The sequence below is a fragment of the Thrips palmi genome, unplaced genomic scaffold, assembly GCF_012932325.1.
Source record: "Thrips palmi isolate BJ-2018 unplaced genomic scaffold, TpBJ-2018v1 HiC_scaffold_15, whole genome shotgun sequence".
Lineage (NCBI taxonomy): Eukaryota > Metazoa > Arthropoda > Insecta > Thysanoptera > Thripidae > Thrips > Thrips palmi.
Genome location: NW_023144624.1, coordinates 7186013 through 7209206, shown reverse-complemented (window position 1 = coordinate 7209206; position 23194 = coordinate 7186013). Strand labels below are relative to the sequence as shown.

At 57.6% G+C, this 23194-nt stretch overlaps 3 protein-coding genes and 1 non-coding gene across 5 annotated transcripts; 2 read left to right on the top strand and 2 right to left on the bottom strand.

Annotated features, from left to right (window-relative positions):
* Positions 1–1324: 1324 nt before the first annotated feature.
* LOC117641410 lies at positions 1325–4963 on the bottom strand. The gene is made up of 13 exons (XM_034378701.1): positions 4766–4963; positions 4473–4660; positions 4330–4393; positions 4115–4256; positions 3667–4033; positions 3438–3593; positions 3114–3360; positions 2674–3030; positions 2499–2575; positions 2197–2417; positions 1831–2106; positions 1632–1744; positions 1325–1546 (listed from the first exon to the last, which is right to left on the bottom strand). The coding sequence occupies exons 2-13, from the start codon at positions 4647–4649 to the stop codon at positions 1467–1469; spliced, it is 2277 nt and encodes a 758-aa protein (XP_034234592.1). The 5' UTR covers positions 4650–4660; positions 4766–4963; the 3' UTR covers positions 1325–1466.
* Positions 4964–5085: 122 nt separating this feature from the next.
* On the top strand, positions 5086–6608 carry LOC117641411 (exosome complex component RRP4). The gene is made up of 6 exons (XM_034378702.1): positions 5086–5327; positions 5412–5658; positions 5737–5871; positions 5961–6140; positions 6225–6353; positions 6440–6608. The coding sequence occupies exons 1-6, from the start codon at positions 5203–5205 to the stop codon at positions 6521–6523; spliced, it is 900 nt and encodes a 299-aa protein (XP_034234593.1). The 5' UTR covers positions 5086–5202; the 3' UTR covers positions 6524–6608.
* Positions 6606–18804, bottom strand: LOC117641409 (nose resistant to fluoxetine protein 6-like). 2 transcript variants are annotated; one of them, XM_034378699.1, is made up of 14 exons: positions 18670–18804; positions 13041–13566; positions 11618–11796; positions 11227–11444; positions 10479–10696; positions 9969–10139; positions 9807–9900; positions 9527–9715; positions 9286–9451; positions 9104–9183; positions 8473–8698; positions 8218–8392; positions 7997–8139; positions 6606–7902 (listed from the first exon to the last, which is right to left on the bottom strand). In XM_034378699.1, exons 2-14 carry the CDS (start codon positions 13465–13467, stop codon positions 7777–7779), a joined length of 2412 nt encoding a protein of 803 aa, XP_034234590.1. In that variant the 5' UTR covers positions 13468–13566; positions 18670–18804; the 3' UTR covers positions 6606–7776. The 2 variants fall into 2 exon arrangements, with proteins under 2 accessions (XP_034234590.1, XP_034234589.1); XM_034378698.1 differs by lacking the exon at positions 18670–18804 and adding an exon at positions 17568–17823.
* A 4219-nt stretch (positions 18805–23023) lies between these two features.
* On the top strand, positions 23024–23107 carry Trnal-cag. The gene has a single exon. It is a non-coding gene; the product is annotated as a tRNA-Leu (tRNA).
* Positions 23108–23194: the final 87 nt, after the last annotated feature.

The following is a 23194-nucleotide window of genomic DNA, read 5'->3' as shown; positions in this document are numbered from 1 at the left end:
GGGACCGGGGTAATGAGTCTAGACACATGATGCTTCAGATAATCCGCTCGAGCGCCCCTTTGGGCCCGAGGAAGAAGTGACAGAGAATGACAGAGACGAGGGCTGGCCATCCCGGTGACGAACGGAACGGCCTACGGGCGCCGGACGGACCGGACGCCGGGGCAGGCCTGCCAATCAGCAATCAGCCTTTCACGCCGCTTTACTTTCACTCCCCTCGCCTCGTCTAGCCTCGTCCGCCCCGTCCTCCTCGGGCTTCTTCGTGGCAGTGAAACGAGTCGCGGCACCCCTACGCCAGGCCTACGCACCCGGGAGCGTTGCAGGCTCGTCATTTCGCCAGCTGAATGCACATCCTCTCATGTTGAAAGGGCGGGGAGACTGTGGCAGGGACTGACTTCCAGGGGCACCACCGCTGCGTCCATGTCGGCCACCCGAGAGGGCCATACTACCCCAGCCCCTCAAGTTTTTCAGTGCTGTGGGAGTCTCCGGATTGATCCAGCCTATAATTAAATTGGATCCTGCCCTGGCCCCTGGCGACCCTGCCGGGCAGGCTGAGGGCTGAGGCAGGTCGCCAGCCTCGCAGCGCTGCGCAGCACGCCATACACACAATCGGATGAGCGCGACGGCGCCATCCATCCACGATCCACGCGGCGCGGAGGCCTCACCGCCGCTCCGCTGTGGCCTTTGCCGCGACGCTGCGACCTGCGGGTTGTGATCCGATTAGAGATGCGACGTATGGAAATGATGCCCCGCCCGCCCCTACACCTACACTGCCAAGCCCCTGGTCGTGCCCAAGTGCAACGCGGTCGAAAACAAACACCCTGCTCGACCCCTCGCTGCCGCGCAGCCCCTCCGGCGTTGCAGAGGTACTTCCCTCCCTCCAGCTGTCCTAGTCCTGGCCGGCCAGGCCGCTGCTCCATATGCGAAAGTGCGGCGGGGGTTGGCCGTTGGCGGCCTTGTGGGTAGCCAAGTCTCCACGGTCTCCATGCTCTGCCGGCCGCGCCCTGCCGCCCCAACCTCACCCCGACCGCCCCATGCTAATGTTCTTATGCTTGTGGGTCTTCAGGACCATGCCTGCCATAGGCACACTTGCCAATCAATACCGCGTGCTGCCGACCCGCCGGGCGCGGCCAGGCGCTCCTCCGTGCCTCGCTGCCTCGAGCGGCAGCTCTCGACAAACTCGCCAGACTTTTGCCTCCATTCCACGGTTTTCAGAGAACCATCCATCCACACCTCCTTCATGAAAGAAAATGATTTCTCATCAAAACTACTGACATCAAAAAGTTCGGTGTCTCAGGGTATTTGGCGGTTCAAAAAATCAGCAGCAGCAGTTTTGACATGTTTTTACTTTCAAACCAGTTATAAATTCATCTAGTTATAGTATAAAAAATATTAAAAAAGTACTTAAAAGTATTAAAAAAGTAAGCAGGTAGTATACCTGCTTTATGTATACCCTAGCTTATGAACATTCACAGCTTCTGACTTATGGTCACAGCTTCTGCACAGTAATAACTTTTAATGTCCTTAGTTGAAGTGTCAGAATCTGCAGCTGCAATTTTATAAGTTATAGTGATTAGGTCATTAAAAATTGAAGAAAAGGAAATTAAATATATAATGAGAAAAAATATACTCACTTTCAAACAGCTGAGGAGGGAAGATTGGACGCTGGTGGCTTCGTAGGAAAACAGTCTTGACCCTCATAGACTCATTCTCTGACACCAGGGTCATTCTCCACCAATCAAAATCCCTTTAAAATAATTTTTTTTAATAAATAAGAAAATTTAAAGTTTAAAGTAGAAGGGTTTTCTTCAGAGCAGACTAAGCCAAAGTTACCTGTTGACATGTTCTTGAATAGCAGCAGGGGTTATAGGCAAGTTGAACTCCTGAATTGAATTTCCAGGAGTCAGAAGCGCTTCCACTGACCGTATGGGTGAGTTTTCACTTTGAAAGTGCTTCAAAGCTTTAGATGCCATGCTTTGTATGGTAATTTTAGTCATAGGGGCTTCTAATGGCAAAGTCATTTCCAGAGCACAATGAACTTGCGCCAACCACCCTAACAGCTGACCACAACTGGCAAGCCACTTTTCTTTGGGCACACCTAAATTGGGCCTGAAATTTGTAAAAAAAGAGAAGGGTATTTACACCAACTTTATCAGGAATACATCTGACAATTTCTTTTAAAATGCAATTGAAATGAACCTGATTAATTGGGGATCTTGCAACTCATCACGACCAGCAAGTTTTGATTTTGAAAATACATAGTAATAATCAGTTGTAAGTTTCTCCATGCCCAGCTCAAGCAAAAGTTCCAACGGAAACAAGCTTCCTTCAATTTCCATAAAATTTGGAGTTGAGTCCACTTGACCAGATATAAATCCCTGGATAAGCTTAGCTGCTCGAGTACTATTTTTGGGACGGATCTGTAAAATATTAAGAGAGTCTTACGTAAGATATACACATTTAAACCTTTTAAATGGCAGTGGATTGCATACTATACTTACAAATGGTGCTGGTGCTTCATTAAGTTCCATAAAAATGAGGTCCCAAGCATTCACCAACTCATGATATGTCTTGCATTCTGGAATAATAATCATAATAATAATAATAATGTTAAAAGCCACAGTCATACACAAAATAACACAAATTTTACGTAAGTATATTAAGTAAATATTTTACCACTGAGAAGACTGAAAAGCCCATCTGTAAGGTCAGAGTTATCTCTGTTTCCTGTAGCAGCAAGATCTAAAACTTCACTAAGAGAAAATGCCTTATTATCAGCTTCACCATCTTCGTTTGTTTCTTCATTTACTTGGGGAGCCATGCGATCCAGGAACCCAGGAGCCATGGATTGCCTTCTATGTGCACCAGGGGCTATGGATTGCCTTCCCAACAATGAAGGTGCAATAGATTGCCTTCTTGATGATGGAGGTGCCATGGATTGCCTTGCTAACAATGAAGGTGCTATGGACTGCCTTCCAGGCGCAACAGATTGCCTTGCCAACAAAGAAGGGGCAACAGACATTCTTCTATTGGCTACAAGAGTCAAAACAAAAAGTAGTGTAGGGATATAGAGTCAAAATTACAACACTCAGTGTAACTAAGAAACACTCCCTCACCAGTTTGTGCTTGAAGTGCTTGTTTGCCACCCATTATCAGAGTTCGTATGCGGCTTTTGAGTGATTCTTGAGGAATTTCACTGTCCAAAGTTTCGTCAGGGGTAGGATCTAAATGTGGCAGCATGTCAGGTGCACTTTTGTTTCCCCAACAGGTAAAAAGTACTTCAAACAACTTTTGCAAAACACACAATTGCTTCCAGAGGCCATGTGCAGGACTCGAATGATGACCAACAGAAGCTTGAACAAGCTGTAATCACAGGATAACAAAAGTTTGTAATTGTAATAATAATTTAATTTCAAGGAGTACGCCAGTGCTTTACAGACCACTCTGGCAAATACATCTTGAAGAGGGACAGATATGGTGGGTGTCCTCCACTCCAACTCCAAACTAACACAAGATGCACAAGTTGCAGAAGGAGGGACATCTGATGTCAGACGTTCTCCAACAATGTTGTACCGACAAAGAACAGACACGCTCATCTGTAAAAGAAAATAACAATTGACATTGAATTTGGCTATTGGGGCTATTGATCAATACAGAAATTTTGTTTACCATGTGTGGAGGCATCAAAGAAATATCAGAGTGAGTTTTCTTCATAATCTCGGGGTCCATTTCTGGCGAGCCTACTGAACACATGCCCTGAGACTCAACAAAGCTTCTAGTCCACCATTCTCCAGTAGCATGCACACCCACCAAAATTCTTGACTTCTCTTTTAGGATGGTATTGGTACCACTTAAGCCATTAGATAAAGATGAATCTAAGATGGACGCATCAACAGAATGGTTCCCATTTCCATTTGAAAAACCATTCTTAGATTCATTAAAAGCCCCTTTTCCAACCCCACCATCTACGAGGCACCATACATCACATTCACAGGATGTGTCATTTAAATAATCACAACCTCTGTTGAGTATATTCCTAAAAATGGAGAAACAATTATTCACAATGTCAATAAAATTTACAACTAAATATGAAGTTAAAACTATGGAGGCAACATACAAAGCATCATGGATCTTCAGGGGATAATGATTTAACTCCCCTTTGGCCCACTGGTACTGCTTCAGTTCAATAGTTGAAATGTCAGTCTCGTCATCATCAAAAGGTGCTGGCAATGGATCTCCTCCAAGCTCCGTGCTGGCATCTGGACAAAGGCAGTTCCATTAGCACAGTTTTAACAGAACTCTAGTCACATTAACAAAACCGAAATGATGTACCGAGTGAGCTGTTAATCTCCTCACGGACATCAATAGGAAGAGAAGATGTGCTACTTCTATCTCTCTGAAACAGAACAAATGACATTCCATAAGAGGATACGCAAACAAGTCAAAGCGAACAATCAACACAAGTTAAAACTTACACATTTGTACACAAGGATTACATCCGAAGACAAGCCAGGAATGGGTTTTACATTCCCTTCGTACTGAAGTGCTTGCAGGTAAGACGGAGGAGGCATTATCTGAACGGCATGGCCCATTTCAGAGCCTGCAATCTCCCTCAGCCTCTCCACTTGCCATGTACCATCTACACCAGGCATTTTACCCAAATCTGTAAAAGAAAGACACAACAGTAGATATAAAGATAAATAGAGAGATAGAGCTTTAAACAACTCATTGAAAAGGAAATCACGAGAGGACAGGGTTGAATATTCACCTGATGAGCAGAAGAGACAAGAAACTAGAAAACACAAACAACTCTCAAACCTCACATCCCGCCAAATGCTTTTCGACTTTCAAGAAGTCAAGTTTGATTTCGTACCAATTTTTCAAAAATACTCTAGTCATAAAAACTTACTTTTAAAAAATGTTAGATCAATTCTTAAATTTAAACCTGAAAGTTAAATTACGTCAAAGATACGACAGAATTTATTTTGAGAATTTTTCTGTAGTCTCATGGATAACATATGTTCTCATAATTTTAAGAAGTTGGTACCGATATCCTACAAATAACACTTTACATATACCTGCGAATAACGTTAGCGTCGTTCATCCACCACCGTTGTTTTGATCACATCCATCGTCCAAGCGGCAGAGCACACAATTTAATTGTGATATTTTCCCCTGTGTGTCTCTGAGCGAATTGCGTTGGACATGCAAGACATCAAAATTAGACTCGCGTCCGAGCGAGTGAATCATTCGCTGACATTCGGTGAAAAGGGAGCCCCTCAGCTGTTTACACCGGGCCAGACCATAACAGACAACCAACGTGTTATGAGGTTATCCAGCTTCTTGGATTGCTGGCACATGAGGGTTTGCAGACGAATCTGATGATTAATCTTTCCTTTCCTTGTTATAACTAGTGGCCATGGTACCTACTTGGATGAAGACAACAAGGATGTCCTGAAGGCTTCTGTCGCTGGCACTGTGGAACGAGTAAACCAGCTCATCTGTGTGCGACCCATCAAGTGCCGTTATATGGGTGAAATAGGGGATGTTGTCGTTGGAAGAATAACGGAGGTTCAGCAGAAGCGTTGGAAAGTAGAAACAAATTCTCGACTTGATTCAGTCTTACTGATTTCATCTGTTAACTTGCCTGGTGGTGAATTGGTAATGTTTTTTGTTATTCTGTTGATTTTGATTGACTGGGTTCTCTTCAAAATAACATTTCTATCAATCTTGTTTTAGAGAAGGAGATCAGCAGAAGATGAACAGATGATGCGGAAGTATCTTCAAGAAGGTGACCTAGTCAGTGCAGAAGTGCAAAGTGTGTTTTCTGATGGTTCTCTTTCTTTACATACTCGCAGTTTAAAATATGGAAAGGTATTTAATGTTGACCACTGTTAATTCAGTAGCTCCCCAGCAACACCATTGATTTAAGTTTGCCTCCTTCTTGTTTCCTGTTGGTTTAGCTGTCTCAAGGCGTTCTTGTGAAAGTGCCACCTTCTCTTATACTGAGGAGGAAAAATCACTTTCACAATTTGTTGTGTGGTGCAAGTGTAATTCTTGGAAACAATGGACTAATTTGGATCTATCCTACTAGTCCGGAAGATGAAAGTGGAGTTGGTGGTTTTACACAAAATTTAGAGGAGGTACTGTACATGGATAACACAACTTTTGAAAATAAATGTTACCTTTATCAATTCATCCTAACATTCTATTTACTCTCATTCTAGGTTATTGACACAGAAGACCGTGAAAGAATAGCCCGTTTAAGAAACTGTATACTAGCCCTTGCTGCAAGTAAATTGATGTTGTTTGATTCCTCCATTCAATATGCCTTTGAGGAATCCCTCAGCTACTCCGTAAGTACACTTTTTTCTTTAGGCTTTATTATCAATTTTCAATTAACTAGATCTCATTTATTATCATGGTTGTCATTGTATCACAGATCAAGGAGTTATTAACTCCTGAAACCATGGTAGATGTTGCTTTGCACACAAGACACAGGCTTCAGTCCTATAAAGATGATTAAAGTCTGCGGTGTTGTTTTTTCATACTGTTCAAATCTCAAAGAATTGGAAGGGGAATAAATTTAAAATGTTTGTCAAGTGTTCAAATATATTTTAAAATAAAATTATCACAATACAAAGCACAAGAACATGTGACTTGACAAATCAGTTGATTTTTACTCACATCATGTTTTTAAAATAATGTACATTAGAAAATAAATAACAAAATTACACTATTAGTAATTTTGTCCACATTGGCTGCTGCAGTGTATTTGATATTGTTTCACAATTCCCTGCTGCACAATTCTTACTGTGCTAGAGATTGATGGCCTTAGAAATGCAACAACAAAATTCATCAAACATAACAGAATCTTAAACCTAATTTACAGAGGTAACTTTGCACAGGACACATTAGAACACAAAAGTATTTTTAATCAATGTGCGTAGATGTCACAATTTTAATATTTACATGGGCTTTGGACTAGGCGACCTTCAACCTGAAGAAGTGAGTCATCTAGGTTGATGATTTCTTTCAGGACAGAGAGGCTAACTATTTGAAGCATCTCCTACACTTACAGGACACATCAAGTGACAATATCACAAGATCATAGGTCTAAATATTTCAAAGTTTGTTTCTTTTTTATTTTTCTTAAAAAAAAAATTACATCAAAATCTTAATGTGTTTGCCAATTTTAACAACAATTCTCTATTTTCACCCTGTCACATAATTAAAATCTAAGGATCTCATTCTCTTCTCTAATCTAAGACTTATAACTTAAATGTGTACAAAATAATTTCCAGTTATAGTACAAAAGATCAGTCTCCCGTCTTGAATAAATCAGATGAGCAAATCAGGTGTCAACCCTTGGCAACACTAAATATTTCACATTCTTTTACTATTTGCTTAGAAGAGCTTAATCCTTCCCAAGTCCATCAGCTTTAGGTACAAGGTAAATCTTAAACAAACTTATTCTGTGTTACTGCAAGAACAGCCAGACATGTCCCTAAAATGCACATTGTACATCTGCATAATCAGTCAAAAAATTCAATCTAAAAAGAAACAGAAATTTTTAAAGGGACTTTGAAGACATAACAAAGTTTTAAATTTTTAAAATACACTAGGTTCCCATAATTTCTTCCGACAATTTCTTCTTTCATGTTTGATTGAATAGGATTCCACTGGACCAACTCACAGAGTGCAGCGACAGCAGTGCACAACCTTTTCAGAATGCTGAAGTTAGACTTTATTCTCTGGAATCACTTGGTTATTTCTCCTTTATTCTGTATTGCTTCGTGGGGAGATAGCAATCTTCAACATTCTGACGACTGGTGCTTCAAATGCCAGGGAAATGACGAAGGCGAGCATGAATGAAGCTACCACATTGCCAAAGTACAAAGTCAGCTGGGGATCAAAAGAAAATGGGATGTATAGGATTAATGGGGCAGGCAGAGTCTCAAAACAAAACAAGCAAATTAAAAATGTTAAAAAAGTATACCACAAGTGCGTTGTGGAGGTGGAGGGGGCCGTCCATCTGGTAGGATGTGAGCACTTGAATCATGGGGTGCAGCAGGTAGGCACAGTACGTAAGCCTGCTCAGTGGCTGCAGGGCTCGGAAGGATAGCACCTCGTTTATATACCCTAAATTCAAAACAAACAAAAATGTGTGACTTAATATTTCGTTGAAATAAAGTTTGGGAATGAGGTGGTCGCACATACCTCCGTGTCCCGTACAGCAGGCGATGACTATCCAGCCAAGGGCGATGCTCCAGGCCGTGTGCCCCAGCGAGACGTAGGCTGCCGAGGAGGCCGCGCCCAGCTTCTGGTGCAGCAGGCCGTACACGAGTGATGTGAGGCACGCCAGGGACAAGAACCACCCCAGCACCACCATGGGCTGCGCACAGTCACAAACGTCAGAAAAAAAACAAACAAACAACACTAAAACCACCATACTGTGAGCCATGCGTAGTTTACCGTGGTCATCCGTATCCTTCCGTTGGTCTTGAAGAGCAGCCAGCCGGTGATCATGCCGACCAGGTACGGCCCTATGCGCGTCCACGGCTTGTCGTACAGCTCGTCGAACTTTGCGAACGGCTCCTCAATCCTGGCGCGGTACTCGTACTGCACCGACACGAAGGCCGTCGTGATCCAGGAGCTGGCCATGAGCGTGAGCACGGCGCCCGCCACCAGGCGGAAGTATCTGGAACAGGGGATGGCTCTTAGCCATGGCGCCTGACGAGGGCGGTTAGGCCGCCCGCCGCACACCGGCGCGCCACGGGACTGCAGCGCGTTCTGGCGGCAGGCGCTTGGGGAGTCTTTATTCGCACTTCACACCCTTGCAGTGTCGAAAAACAAAATGCAGTGACGACACTTGGCCAACATTATGGCACCGGCGATACTCCGCGCTTCGAGGGACTGCATTGACTTTCCCTCGAGGCCTTCGAGTGCCTCACCGCCTTGGCAGTGCTTGGCAGCGCCGTGGCGGTGTTCAAACACGGCGCGGTGAGGCAAGGCTCCCCTCCCCCTTTTCCCCCACCAACTATGTGACGTCGCGTACAGCACCGAGGACTGCCCCATCCTCTGTCCTCCAACCATAAGTAGTTACCGGCCTGAGAAGAGCAGCAGGAGGACTCCGATGACGTAGAACTGCGTGTCGTTCGACATGTACCAGCTCCAGAGCATGCACTGGAACACGGAAAGTGAACATGAACGCGTTGGTCAGCTTGCAGGCTGGCACTACTGGCATGACCTCCAGCCCCCTGGCCAGCGCGTAGGCCGCGTACTCACCATGTCCTTCTTCGGGAACAGCGAGTTGATGAAGAGGGCGTTCCTCCACCAGTACTTGTCGCAGTTGAGGTGGTCCAGAATCTTGGGCTCGAAAACGGAGTTGTTGTGGATCCACCTCATGCTCAGCTCCACCATGCCCAGCACGAACAGGTACGCGGGGATCAGCCTGCACACAATTCTAATGTAAGAACCATCGAAACAAAAGCACACCAGCTCGCCGATGTCGCGAACGGTGACTCACCTGATGAATCGGTAGACGATGAGGATGAGGAACTTGGTGCCGGCCTGCTTGAAGATGTTCGCCTCCTTCTTGGTGTCGCTACGGGCGGTATTGTGTACGGGGCCAGGGTGCGGGTCCACCTTGGCGCCGGCCTCCGCCTTGTCTGTCTTGGAGGTCGTCCTGAAGTACAGGTAGGCGACGAGCAGACCGCTGCACAGAGAGCGCCATGGTCAAGACATACAACACGGCAACAACCACACGGACGCAGAAGCGCGCGGATGCTGGCCCACGAGTTGCCCACCTGATGAAGAAGAAGGTGTCGACGGAGAACGTGGCGTTGCTGACGGTCTGGAAGAGGAAGTTGCGCTCGGTGATGGTGCGCAGCGTCTTGTTTTCTGGGCAAGAGTGGTTTGGTCAGAGACATGCAAGCGGCTGCAAGCGGCGAGGCAGACTCAAGACTCACCAGCGATGGCGAACACCTGCAGGTACGTGTGCACCAGGATGACCCAGGCCAGGGACAGGAAGCGGAGGCCGTGCACGGCCGTGAGGGTGTCGTCCTCCTGCACGTCGATGTTCAAGATCTTGGCGCCGTTGGACAGCGGCGAGAACGACATCACGATCTGCACCATTATTCCTGTCAACAACCCCAACGTTTAATTTTGTCGGCCGGTGTCCGAGACGAAGGCAGCGCACTTGCAATCGCTTCCTGGACGGCCCGGCGGCGGCCGTCGCGCCCAGTCCCGCGAGGACTCGGCGCGGTGTGGCACAGTCCTCCTGAGTGTCATTGTGCAACGGCCGGGGCGACGCGCGACGCGGGCACCGCGGGCACCGCCACTCTCCATAAAGCGCTCGCTTAGAAAGTATTTGCAAATAAAGGGCGGGGCGGCGCGGGGGCGGCGCGGGCCGCAGGCAACCGCAGGCCGCGAGCCTTGCGCCTGCGTTGCGCGCGATCGAAAAGGAACGGAACGCTCACCTGGCTTCTGCCGCAGCGGCTCGGTCGTCTTGTGTTTCGGCGACGCGGCCATCGCCTTGGAGGACCGCTCCTGCATCTCCTGGGCCTGGCCGCCGCGGCCCGCCTGCTGCTCCGAGTCAGCCTGGTGCGGCGAGGACGTGGCCCTGGCCGTGCGCTTGGTCACCTCCTCCAGCACGGCGCCCGCCACCATCAGGATGATCACGGCGGCGGACACGCCCCTGGGGAGAAACAAGCAAGAGCAACACGTCGAAATGAGAACCACCTTGTTGTTGTTGGCGCGGCGAAGCAGCGAAGCACGCTTAATGTGCGGTGCGGCGCATTGTCAGCGCTTGATCTCGCCTGCACCGCTTGATGCCACCTCCACCGCGACGTGGGTCTTGTGGTCGCGGTGACACACCGCAACGCGCCAGGCCACAATCGAGTCAAGGCGAGCCCCGAGGACCTCCCCTCGCCTCCCCGCGACCCAGCTGCCGCGTTTCAGTGCGGCCGCTTTTTTCCTGCCCCGCCCCGCCCTGCGGAGCCCCCATGGCCCCCTGCGTTTGAGTCTCCGCGGAGCCCCCAGCCTCCTCCTCGGCCTGCCTGCTTTGCTTGCCTGCTGGTCCACGCTCGGCGCAGCCAGGTCGGTGTTGCAACGCACTGCTTGCATTTCGCTGCAATGTCACCCACTGCGCCATTCAGGCCACCCGTCCCGATTAAAAAAATAAATAAAAGCCTCGCGCTCTGCGAATGAAAAAGAAAGGCCACTTACGCGAGGATGTGGAGCTTGGTGTCGGCCATGAGCACGTACGGCCCGGGCACCTTGCGGAGGCGCACCACCTCCATGGAGGGGGTCTTGGCGGTGCCGCGGAGCGCCTTGGGCGTCCTGAAGGACATGGCGCCGCTGCGGCCGGCGGCGTGCAGCAGCGTCGTGATGTCCTTGGGGTCGCATGTCCTGGGCAGGCACACGCCCAGGTGCAGCAGGCGGGGCTGGAAGCGGCGAGGCAGCAAGCACGGTTAGAGTGGTCGCTGGATCGCTTCGTCGCTGTCTCTGTCGCACTCGTGGGACGGCCACGTCCTCTTCCCGTAGGGGTGCGAGAGAGGCTGAGCGACGAAGAGGTCCTTCGGGGTCGCTAGGCACACTGCGCACCGCAAGCACTTACGTGGGGCGTGAGGACGGTGTCCAGGTGCACCTTGATCTGCAGGACGTGGAAGGTGACGGGGTAGGGCGGGTTCTCCAGCGCGTAGGGCGTGCCCAGCTGCTCGCACAGCGTGTGCGAGCCCAGCCAGAAGTCGTTGCCGAAGAAGAACTGCGACGAGTAGCGGCCGCTGGCGTCCGTCACTGCGGACAGGAAGGACTCGGTGAGGCCCGTGCGTCCGCCGGGCCCCCGCCGCGTTCGGCGCCCTGGCCTTCCCTCGCCAAATTGGGCGCCATAATGCCATGATGATGAACGGGAAGGCCAAGCGCCACCGCTCACTTTCTAGCGTGGGGCTTTTGTCTCGTGGCACGCCGTGCCGTGCCGTGCCGTGCCGTGCGGGGCACCACCGTGACAACGTATAACGCGACAACAACAAGCTCGTCCTTGCCGCACTCGGTCAGCCTGAAATTGACGCCCTCGGCCCCGGGCGCGGCGCGGTGCGGTGCGGATTCGTCGAACCAAACGCGGCTCCGCTCTGCTCCGCTCCCCCGGCACGCCGCGGCACCCCCTCTTCACGGCGGGGCACGGGGGGCAGTGAATGAGTCACGACATGTGGGGAATAACAGGTTCCGTGGACAGGTGGACAGCCCGGACAGCGCCGCTTCCTCGATGTAGGCCACGCCGCGCCACTCCGGCCGCGCTGCCCGCGCTGCCCGCGTTACGTCACCTTGGTTCCGGCGTCCAGAGACAAGACTGGTCCGAGGGCCCGGCCCGCCCGGCCCGCCCGGCCCGCCCGGCCGCGGCCCCAGAGAGGCCCGGGGCCCCGGGGCACTCCACTCCACACCTCGCCTCGCCGGCCAAACACCCTGAGGATATCAGCCAATAGACTTAACCCACTTCCGGCGCCGCGGCCCCTCCCCCTCCCCCTCCCCGCGAAGGCACTGAAGGCTGCCACTTGTTGACGCGCTGCTAATCCAAAGAGCTCTGCGGACCGGACAGTGCCCGGCGTGGAGCACTGCACTCGCCTGCGGCACACTACGCGCGGAGTGAAGTTGAAGCCGAAGTCGAAGGAATGCCGCGAGAAGGAACACTCGCGCTGGCTGGGCTTGCCAGCTTGCCGCTCACGGTGGCGCGGAGAGCGTCGAAGGGGAACTCCAGCCCCGGCCCCACGGCGGAGGTGCACCTCGCTGCTACTCGGTGCCGCGCTGACGGGCGCCGCAATTGTTTGTATTCGCCCGATTCTTGCCTCCGGCTTGCCTCACACATCACTCATCTCGCTTGCTCAACGCGCTGGCCTGGCCTGGCCCGGCACCGAGGCCTGCAAGTCTGCAAGTCTGCAGAGAATCCGACGTCTTGCGCGACGGGCGCGCCAAGTCCCAGAGCGCCGAGTGGGTGGGCCGAGCGGACGAGCCCGGTAAACTCTGCTGTGACAATGCTGCGCACTTACTCTGCACTGCCCAGGTGGTGCCGTTGTCCAGGGCGGACAGGTACGTCCCCAGCTGCCTGCGGCACGCCGCGCCGGTCTGGCCCAGAGGCCCTGCGGCCGCGGGGTCGTCGCCGGACGGGATGGTCCAGTGGTGGGGGTTGTAGATGTTGGACAGGAACTGCAGGCCGGCGCGCGTCACGGGGTCCATGGCGGCGGTCACGTCGCCGCGGGACTCCGGCCCCTTGGAGGCCGTCCTGGGCGTCGCGCTGCTCACCTCCACGTACTCGAAACGGCCACCGCCCTCCTCCACGACCAGCGCCGGCGTGGCGGTGGACGTCGTGGTGGACGCCGTGGAGTTGGGGGCGGCGAAGCGGTGCTGCTGCTCGTGGCACATCACCGCGCCCAGGGCGAGCAGCGCCGCCAGCAGGGTCGCCGTCCGGGACGCCATGGCAGTCGTCGGGAGGGACTGGCGTCTGGCGAAGCGCGAGGCGGTTGGTGGAGATGGGGTGCTGGTCGAGGCGTGCACTAGTCCGTCATGGCGTGGACGCTGCAACAGTCAAGGGGCGCGGTTAGCACACGGTGTCGTTGGCGAGCTCTGCGGAGCCTTGCGGAGCACCGCGCGGGTCACAACGAAACCAGGCGTGGGGCCGTGGGGTCGAGCGCCACGGCGACGTCGGCACAAGGTTAGAGGCGCGCGTGCCGCTTGGTCACGCGTCACCGCCGTGGCGACACGCCGACACGCTGCGACGGAGCGACGCCGACGTGACGGCCCGGCCGAGCACACCTTATCCGCGCCTTCGCTTGGAATTGGAACGCACCGACTCGACGGCCGAGGCGCCATCGGCGGCTGGGCGGCTGGAAGACCGCCGCGGCTTCGGGTTCGCGTGGGCACGGGTGGCTCGGTGCTCGGTCGGCGGGGAAGTGCAGGGCAGCAGGGCGCGCCCCATTTGTTCCCAGTTCCCCGCCGGCCGGGGTGAGGGTCACAAAGTGACGGCGACCTTAGCAATGACACCATTTGCCGGGGAGGCGGCAGTGGGGTGGGGCGGGCGATGCGGGGTGGGGTGGGGCGGGGCGGGGCGGGCGGGGCGGGGCGGGGCGCCTGGGCCCGCGGGCCCGGCGTCACCAGACAGAATTACACAAGCCACAATCAAACTGGCGACACGGCGAGGCGAGGCGGGGCGGGCGAGGGCCCAGCAGTGTGGGGACGAACGAACGGCGACATTGGGAGGAAAAAAATGACACCAATATAAAAGGTGATGCCAGTGCAAAGAGGCGTTGGCGTTGCAACTGGCGCGCGCGTGCGCACGCGTGTTGCGGCGCCGCGTGACCCCGCCGCGGGCAAGGGCCGGTCAGAGGGAAGTCCCAGCGGTCCCTCGCCTTCCCTTGCATTCCCCGTCCTTGTTGCTTCACCGGGCGGTTTCTTTCCTCTCAATGACTACTGCCAGGTGATTCGGATAGGAGGCTGGGCTGCGTTATGTAAGCCGCGGTACAGCGCGTCGGACTAGCGGCGAGCCGTGCCGTGCCGTGCCGTGCAGTGCCGGCCGAGCAGCTCAGGGCATTGCACGCAACGCCCCCTCCAGCCCTTCGCCTCCAGCCCTTCCAGCCGCCCGCTCCAGAGATGAATCGGAAGGTGTCATCGCGCCGCGTGAGCATGAGCCGCACCGGACGACGAGCGACTGCTGGAGGCCGACTGGAGGCGGACTGAGGCTGGAGCTGCAACGACAGGACCACCCGCGGCCCTCTGGAGCGGCCCGAGAAAGCAGACTGCCGGTGAATCAACCTTGGTGGGAATCGAACTCGCAACCACCGGGCTGGAAGCAGCTGCTGGGTGCCCGCACTGCCAGGCCAGGGCGCTGCCGCCGCGGGGCCGCGCGCCGGGTCCGTCCGGCTGCTCCCGTTTCGTCATTTGTTTCGACGGGGGGATCTGGATCCGGGGATCCCCGGCGAGGTGCGGCGCGGCGAGGCGTTTCCTGCTCGGCTCGGATGAAGAAGATAATGCGACTTTGAAACCGGCTGGCTGGCTGGCTGGACCCGGCGCTCATGCGCCTCGTCCGGACGGTGGCCCACTGCCCCACCCTCGAGCGTCTCGTAAAACAGGCGATCCGGCCCGCCCCGCCGGCCTTTGCGGCGGCCTTTGCGGCGGCCCGGCCCGGCCCGGCCCGATCGGGGGAAGTACCGGCGCATGTCCAGAGTGTGGTAACCGTTACTGCACGGACGCGCCGGCACGCCCCGCGCTCCACGCCGCGTGTGCGAAAATCGAGTTGGTCTCTGGAGCATGCGTTGCGAGTCGCGATCGGAGCAAGGCGGGAAAGAGGAGGTGGGGGCGAGGACCCTCGCGGTCCCTTCCCGTCCTTGGGCCCTCTGGGTCGTCCTTGAAGGCGGCCCGGAGTCCTTGGGGCCCTGCGGCGGCGCCGGGCAGGCGGGAAGGGCACTGGCCCTTGGATTGCCGCTGGCCCTGACGCCGGCCCTGACGCCGGCCCTGGCGGTGCGTCGAGGCGTGGCCGCTTTTTCAGCCGCGCGCCTGCCGGGACGGCGTCTACCGGCCCGCAACGCACGGCGGCTCGACGGAGCGGCCTACCCCGCAGGCGCTAGACGCGCTCCGTCCCGAGTGCCGCCACTCCATCTCCCCTGTTTCCCTCCCAGGTTCTTCTTCCGCGGGTTTTGCATGCGTGCCTCCGTGAGTGACAGCCATGCGCCGCTTCACTGCTTCACGGGGGTCACGATGTGGAAGTGGGGCGGGGCCGCGGTGGCGCCGGGTGGCGCGGCGTGTGGCCCCTCCGGCCCGGTGCGGCCCCCCGGACTCAGGACAACGAACTCGCCACGCCTCGCCTCAAGGTGGTTCGGTTCGGTTCTGGACCGCGTGCAGTGCGCGCCGCGTCCATCGCGGTCAAAGCGGGCCGGGCCGAGTCACGCCGCGTCACGAGTCCCGCGGTCCTTTCACTGGCACTGCCGCCCTGGGCCTGGACGCCTGGACGCCTGGACGCCTGGACGCCTGGACGCCTGGACGCCTGGACACCTGGACACCTGGACGCCTGGACGCCTGGACGCCTGGACGCCTGGACGCCTGGACGTCTGGACACCTGGACATGCGGGGCGAGGGGGCCGGCCCGGCTGGACCGAGCTCTGGCCTGGACGCGGCGACGCGACGTGGACGCGGCCCGCATCGGCACTGCCTGTTTTGCAACACGGCGAGGCGGCGAGTCACTGACCGCTGAGTGCAAGACGTGCAAGATGCAGGCGGTGCAGGCTGCGCGCTGTGCTGCCCAGTCCGGCCAGGCCGGCCAGGCCGCATCGACTGTCATTAAAATGGAATTAGCCCACTCGGCCCTAAGAAATGGGGCGCAATGTTGGCAACGTGCGTCTCGCTCTCCGTCTCTCCGTCGTCCTGGCTGGTTTGGCATGGTTGGGTTGGCCAACCGGGGCGACCTTCCAGTAAGCCGGTACGCCACGCGCCGCGCCGGCCCTAGACAAAGAGGGCCAGCTTCATCGGCCAGCCGAACGGCCGAGCCGAACGAGCCGAACGCACCCCGCTGCAGGGCCTGCAGGGCCTGCAGGGCCTGCAGGGACGCCTTCGTCCTTTGTTTGGCAACACTCATCGGCCCTGCCGGGCATGTCGGGCCCTGCAGCGACGCCGATCGCTGACGCTCAGCAATGCGTAGCGATACGCGGCGACGCTATTGCTAATCGCCACCATTTGGTATGCATGGTGCGTGCGCCGGGCGCCGCGAGCTGTCTGCCTGCCCGTCCGTCTGCCTGCCTGCGCCGCGGCCGATTGAAACATCCGTCACCTTCGCTTTCGTCTGCCCGAGATTACCCATTGGGGACTCCGCTGTGAAAGAAAGAAAGCATTCACCCTTTTCTTTTCGTTTTTCTTCGTCCTCTCCGCGCCGCCTATCCTTTCTTGCATTAGTGTTATTGAGATTCAGCCCGGCTGGCTGGCGGCACTGGCGGTGCACGCTGCACGCCGCACGCCCTGCTCCCGTTCTCCAGTCACGGTCCGTAATGGAAGCGGCGCACGTGCTGCACGCCTTGCATCGCCCTGCATTATTGCACCGCGGCGGCGGCCCTTCCATTCAGATCACACTCCGCGAACCGCGAGCCGCGAACCGCCAACTGCAGCGCGGTGCAGTGCAGGACCACTTCCTCACTGCGCCCGTTCCGTTCCGTTCCGTTCCGTTGGGTAATAGCAATAGATGCACTCGTTTGTTGCAAGGAGCTCCACCGCGCCGCCGCGCCGCCGTCCGGCGTGCTGGGCTGCAGACTGAATCCGCGAGTCGCTTTCGTCGCTCTGTCTCCCTCGCACTCATGGGGTGACTCCTGTCGGCGCGAGAGAGACGGAGTGACGAAAACGGCTCGCGGAATCGGTCTGCAGGTAGGCAACCGGCATGCCTCCGCCGCTCTTTGACGGACTTGCAGCTCGGCGCCGCTCGTCGCCGCTCGGCGTGGACGAAGAGTGAGCGTGTGCTCCTTTCCGTGGGTTTCGGCCCCTTTCGGTCCTTCGGGCGCCTTTCGCGCGTTGCCTCGCTCTAGGCGGACCGCGCGACTCACCTGTTAGCTGGGAGTGACTCGTGGGTCGGCCGGCAGAGAGGTATCCGACAGGGATGTTTGTGTGCGCAGCTGTTAACGCCGGGAGTATAGAAACTCACGACTTTGTCGCCGCAAACTAGGCACACACGCACACTCACTCACACACACACGCACGCACTCACACACACACACACACTGACACACGCGCGCGCGCGCGCGAACGAACGGGTGGAGTGTCCGGCGGTCCTCGTTCTGATAGGGTGCGTCCCGCTGCAGCTCGAAGCCAACACTGAGAGGAGACTAACCTCGAAAAGCAAAGCCAGGCGATGCCTGCACCAAAACAGAAGGAGGGGGCTGGCTGGCTCCAGCGCCCCGCCGGCCCCGCCGGGCCCGCCAGCCCCGCCAGCCCCGCGTCGGCCCCTCCGCGCTGAGACGCCCCACTCCGGTAAGGGAAGGCCGGCCGGCCGGGCGGGGCCGGGGCCGAGCGCCCGGGGTCCGGCGGGGTACCCATCGAACCCCTCCACTCCACCCCCGGGCCGGGGCCGGGCCAGCGCGCTCGTCCTTAGAGCCACGGCTCGTTACGAGGACTCGGCGTGTTGGACGGCGGGCTCGACGGCGGGGGTGGAAGACCAGCCCTTCGCGGGAAGTGCGCTCTCAAGGGCGTCCTCAAGGGCGTTGTCCTTGTCCTGCCACCTGCTGCTCGGCCTCTCACAACCCCGCGGACCTCACGGACGTCTAGCGCGGCGGGCACGCAGCACGCGGATCCACCACATTTCACGCAAAGTCTTACAACTTAGTCTCCCAGTCTAAGTCCCCCAGTCTAAGTCTTCCAGTCCGAGTCTTCCAGTCTTACTCTTCCAATCTAAGTCTTTCCCAGTCCTCCAGTCCGGTGCGGTCATCGCTTTGCTCTGCATTCTGCAACACCGCGCGCCGGGCCGGCCGGGAAGTGGACCATAAACAGGTGGAATTCCATAGAGAGCGAGGAGGGGCAGGGAGGGGCCGGGAGGGGCCGGGAGGGGCCGGGAGGGGCCGGGAGGGGCGGGGGAATTATGTGAGCGAGGCACCGGCCACGGAGAGGGGAGGGAGGGGAGCGGGAGGCCATGTAAACACCAAACTTGCTCACCTATTTATTTGAAATGCCGCGCCAGAAAAGCAACCCGCCGGCTCCGTTTTTTCGTTTTCGTTTTCACAAGAGAGGACCGACGGGTCGCACCCGGTACTCCCGGTCTGGCCGGCGACATGCATGGCGTGCTGGGCGCATAATCGTGGTGCTGCTGGGCCCGGCACGGGGACGTCGGGGGCGTCGGGGGCGTCGGGGGCGTCGGGGGCGTCGAGGACTTGGTCGGGGACGCCGGCGACGTCGGGGACTGCGCTCGTCCGTCGAGCCCCCTCTTGTCCCACGACGCTCCGCGTTCGCACGCTCGTGTGCACGCACGTGTTCTGGGCACGCGGGCCGGCGCCGCGCTAGCCCGCGCTCAACGCGTGGCAGTCTGGCAGTCGAGTCGGGGGCGGAACGCAGCGAACGCAGCGGAACGGCGTGGACCAGCCGCAGTGGGGCAGCAGGCTATTGGACCAGATCGACTGGCCAGTCGCCTCGCCTCGCCACTCGCCGGGCCGGCCGGGCCGCTGGCAGCCCATGCTCCACGCTGGCAGCCTGGCAGCATGGCAGCTCCATGGCAGGGCCGGGCAGGGCCGGGCAGGGCGTGGCGGCGCGCGGGGCGACGGAACCTGTCCCGATTATGTAACAGGTCCCCGTAAAACGGATGCAACACGGGGAAACGGGGCGTCCTGCTCCTGCTCGTCGTGGACGCGGCGGACGCGGTCCGTCCCGTCGATCGGTATGCGTCCCCGCCCCGCCGCCGGATCCGCGGGGGTCAGAGGTGACGACGGCAACGTCGATCGGCCGCGGCTGCCACCAGGCTGCCACCGGCACGCGGACTGCGGAAGCTGGCGGGCCGCTCCAAATGCAGCAGTGTTTCCTCCCGCCGCACTCTCCTGGACGACGACCACGACGACGACGTGCACTTCCGCGAGCGGCGCGGCGGGGCGGCTGCATTGCCAGCAAAGTGACACAAAGCGATACAAAGTGACACAAAGTGGCAGGGCGTCCGTTTTCGGGAAGCTGAGCGCAGGTCAGTTTACGCTGGTGTTTCACGAATACTGCCAACCCGAATCGAGTCGAATCCTGGCGCCCTCGATTCAAAGCCGACTCCTTTCGATTTACGCGGGAAATCGTTCATTGACCAACAAGTTTCCGCCCATCAAAATATCGACGTCCGCTACGGAAATTGTGACTGTTAATGCAACGCTGTGCAGTTTTTAAGTTCAACATGCTGTCGTCCTCGACTGAAATTAACGTTAACGCCCTGGGGCTGGTCGAGTGGGCGGCGTGGCGTTGTTTTGTGAACACGCCGGGCCGCGCCATCCTGTTCCCGGCCCGGCCGCCCCGCCGTCCGGCCGGCCAGTGGGCTCAGGCTCCGGCTATGGGCCTTTGTGAATGTGGGCCGATTCCTCCCGTCTGTTATGTGGGCCAAACGGCGCGGCGGCGCGGCCAGTCTCCGGAAGCCAGACGCCCGCCCCCTTTCCACCCCGTGCGGGTCCAGGACCAACACCGCCCCGCCCCGCAACGCCCCGCAACGCCCCGCAACGCCCCGCGGCGCGCGCAGCACGTCCGGCCACGCCCCAACGTACGATGGTCCAAATCGAGAGAGTTGTTACAGAGCTCGGTGTGTGTGTGTGTGTGTGTGTGTGTGTGTGTGTGTGTGTGTGTTTTGTGTGTGTGAATGCGCGTGTGTGCGCGCGCGCCCTTTCCCTGAGCCGTTCTGAGTCCAGCGTCCAGCCGCCTTCGGAAAGGCCGACGCGGCGGTGGAGTGCGTGTGTGTGTGTGTGTATGGGGGCGTGTGAGCGTGCATACGTGCGTCGGGTGGGTGTGGGTGGCTGCCCGTAATGAAGTGCAGTCTGTTCCGCCGCGGGGTTGGCGCCTGGCGCGGTACTTAGAGTCATGCGCGGATTCGGGCGGCCTGGCCGGTCCTGCAGGACTGCGCAGCGCGGCTTTCCGCTCGGCTCCCCGCCAAGGTAAAGAGCACCGCGAGCTTGCTCACGGCGCGCGGCGCGCGTGGCCGACAGGTTGGCCGGTTGGGTGAGCAAGTCGTTACAAGGCGCCGGCCGGGCCGGGCGCAGCACTGCGCAGCACGCAATGTGTAGGCCCACGGTCCGCGTCGCCCGGCGTCGCCCGCCCGCGTGTTTGACATGTGCTTAAAGCCCCGCCGTGTGACGGAAGCCGGCGAGCCCCGTCGAGCGCAAACTTTGCCGTTACGCGCGCCAACGCCACCGCCACCCTGGTGACTTGGTGACGCCCGCCGAGACGCCCAGGTCGGCGTTCTGCTGCGGTCGACGCCATGGTGGTCGTCTGTCCTGGTGGGTGTGACTGAGGGCTGAGGCGCGACATGACGAGGCAAAAGGCAGCCGGCCTGGCCGCAGGCATGCCGCAGGCTCGTACTTTGGACCGCGTGGAGCAACAGCCACAGGGCAGCCACAGGCAGCCACAGGCAGCAGCAGGCTCTGGCGTGTCATGGCTCTGCATGCCGCTCCGCCGCTTGGCCCCGGAGATGCAGCGCGGCGAGGCTCAGCCACGGCTCAGCGCGGCGCGGCTCGCCGGCACCGTGTTGCAAGTCCCGCGACCTGACTCGGCAAGCGACATGGGACGAGGGGTGGCTAGGCGACGCTTGGCGACGCAAGGCGACGCGCCAAAAGCGATACTCATCCTCCCTACCTACGCGTGCTGCGCGTCGAGCACCGAGCGCCTTTCCGAGCTGGGCCGGGCTAGGCTAGAGCCCTACGTTACCCCTTCGGGGGATGTACAGCTCTACGCTAGGCCGGGCCAGGGTAGGCAACCCGACCTACTTCGCGGCACGCCCCGCCCCGCGTCGGCCGGCGCCTCGAAGGTGAAGGTCCACTCGTCTGACACGCCGTCGTCGCCGGCGTGGAGGGCGTGCTCGCGGACACGCACTCGTCACACGACGCCAATTTCTGCCGCCTTGCAAAGATCATTGAGGTACTTGCATTGTTGTGAGCTTCCCTGCGCCTCGCTTTACAGTACAGCAGCGCTTTCTTCGCAAAACGATGCCGGTGGCCTCCGACCCGCTACCGACAAATTGCGCGGGGAAAGCCTGCTGCGGTGCGCACGGCATCGTCGTCCTCGTCGTGTAGGGCCTGGCCGTGCCCGGCCGTGCGCGGCGCATCGCAGCGCGTTACGCGGCGGGACACGCGGCGTGACGCGTGCGCGAAGGGTTACCGCCGGCCAGGCCGACAGGGTTACATCGCTACATGCGCGGCCGGCCGACATAATACGCCGGCATCGGCCGCCTGCCGCGCCGGCCTCCATGAGGGCTGCGGAGGTGTGCGCGGAGCGCGGGAGTACGGAGGGCTGCAGGGAGGGAGCTGCAGGCATGCAGGGAAGGCCCGAAGGCCCCAGCCGGCCTGAGCGGCCTGAGCCCTATTAGCACGGCGGGTTGGGTCTGGCGGCGGGCCTGGCCGAGCGGCCGAGGGGCCGAGCGGGGAGGCGACGGGCGGGGCGAGTGTTACGTTGCGCTTGCGTCATTTTGGCATTGCCAGTGAACCACACCACACACGAATGAAGCGCGCTTCGCCCCTCCCCCCCTTTTCCCCCCTCCCCCGCGCAGGTGGCCCGCGGTGCCCGCGGCGAGGAAAGAAATGAATCGCCGTCGAGGTGTCGTTGTCGTTCCTCGAAGAAGGAGGGGAAGTGGGGCGCGCACAAATCGTAGGACTTGGCGGCTACTGTCTCCTTCCTGGGCCTTCCTGGGTTACGGGGCCGGGGCCGGCCACTGGCCACCGCCACCTTACCACCGCCACGGCTCCAGAGCCCAGTCGCCTGATTCCGCCAGATCATTTCGTCGCTCGGCTCCCCCCGCACTCGTGTGGCGTCTCGCTAGGGCGCGAGAGAGACAGAGTGACGAAACGACTCTTCGGAATAGCTCGGCAACCGCATCTTACTTTCTCGCAGTCCATCGCCCACCCCATCCTCCCCCATCATGGCTTTGGCGAAGGCACGGCCCAGTCAGACCCGAGCCCTCTGTGCTATTCGCGACGTATAGCCCATTTGTGGTGATGCCCGTCGGCTGGGTCCGTTTAGTGCCAGCGGCCGCTCCGAACCAGTTCGAAATGTGCCGCGCGGCGGAGGGAGACAGACACCGTAAGACAGCGTGCGGCGCGGCCCCGGCTCGCCACGGCCCGGCTCTGCCGCTTTCCACCGCGTCCGCGCGCGGAGGGAAGTAGTGCCCCGAAACATGGGGCCCTAAGATGCCTTGTCTGAGTTTGCAATTTCCAGACTTGAAAACTGACCCGCGGGCACGCTCAAGCAGCTTATTGCTAGTGTACCAGCCGAATTTAATAAAATGTAAGGAACGGAGAGATTGCTTGCAGTCTGTAAGCATGTTTTTCCTGTCTCAGAAGCATGTGTCAGGATGGCCGAGCGGTCTAAGGCGCTGCGTTCAGGTCGCAGTCCACTTCTGTGGGCGTGGGTTCGAATCCCACTTCTGACAGATATTTTTATGGGTGGTCATCATACTTACTTGCAGCTCTTTTGCCCTTCTGTTACTACTTAGAGGGTTCAGTGACGCTATTTGAAA

Bases quoted from the DNA above. Each gene is read 5' to 3' on its own strand.
- LOC117641410 (XM_034378701.1), bottom strand. From the start codon at position 4,649: ATGCCTGGTGTAGATGGTACATGGCAAGTGGAGAGGCTGAGGGAGATT. The intron at 3,594-3,666 runs GTAAACAAAATT...TTTCTTTTACAG, and splicing joins CTTTGATGCCTCCACACATG to ATGAGCGTGTCTGTTCTTTG. The intron at 1,547-1,631 runs GTGAGTATATTT...ATAAAATTGCAG, and splicing joins CCCTCCTCAGCTGTTTGAAA to CTGCAGATTCTGACACTTCA.
- LOC117641411 (XM_034378702.1), top strand. From the start codon at position 5,203: ATGCAAGACATCAAAATTAGACTCGCGTCCGAGCGAGTGAATCATTCG. The intron at 5,659-5,736 runs GTAATGTTTTTT...ATCTTGTTTTAG, and splicing joins ACTTGCCTGGTGGTGAATTG to AGAAGGAGATCAGCAGAAGA. The intron at 6,141-6,224 runs GTACTGTACATG...CTCTCATTCTAG, and splicing joins TTACACAAAATTTAGAGGAG to GTTATTGACACAGAAGACCG.
- LOC117641409 (XM_034378699.1), bottom strand. From the start codon at position 13,467: ATGGCGTCCCGGACGGCGACCCTGCTGGCGGCGCTGCTCGCCCTGGGC. The intron at 11,445-11,617 runs GTAAGTGCTTGC...CGCCGCTTCCAG, and splicing joins ACACCGTCCTCACGCCCCAC to CCCCGCCTGCTGCACCTGGG. The intron at 10,140-10,478 runs GTGAGCGTTCCG...GGTTGTTGACAG, and splicing joins GCCGCTGCGGCAGAAGCCAG to GAATAATGGTGCAGATCGTG.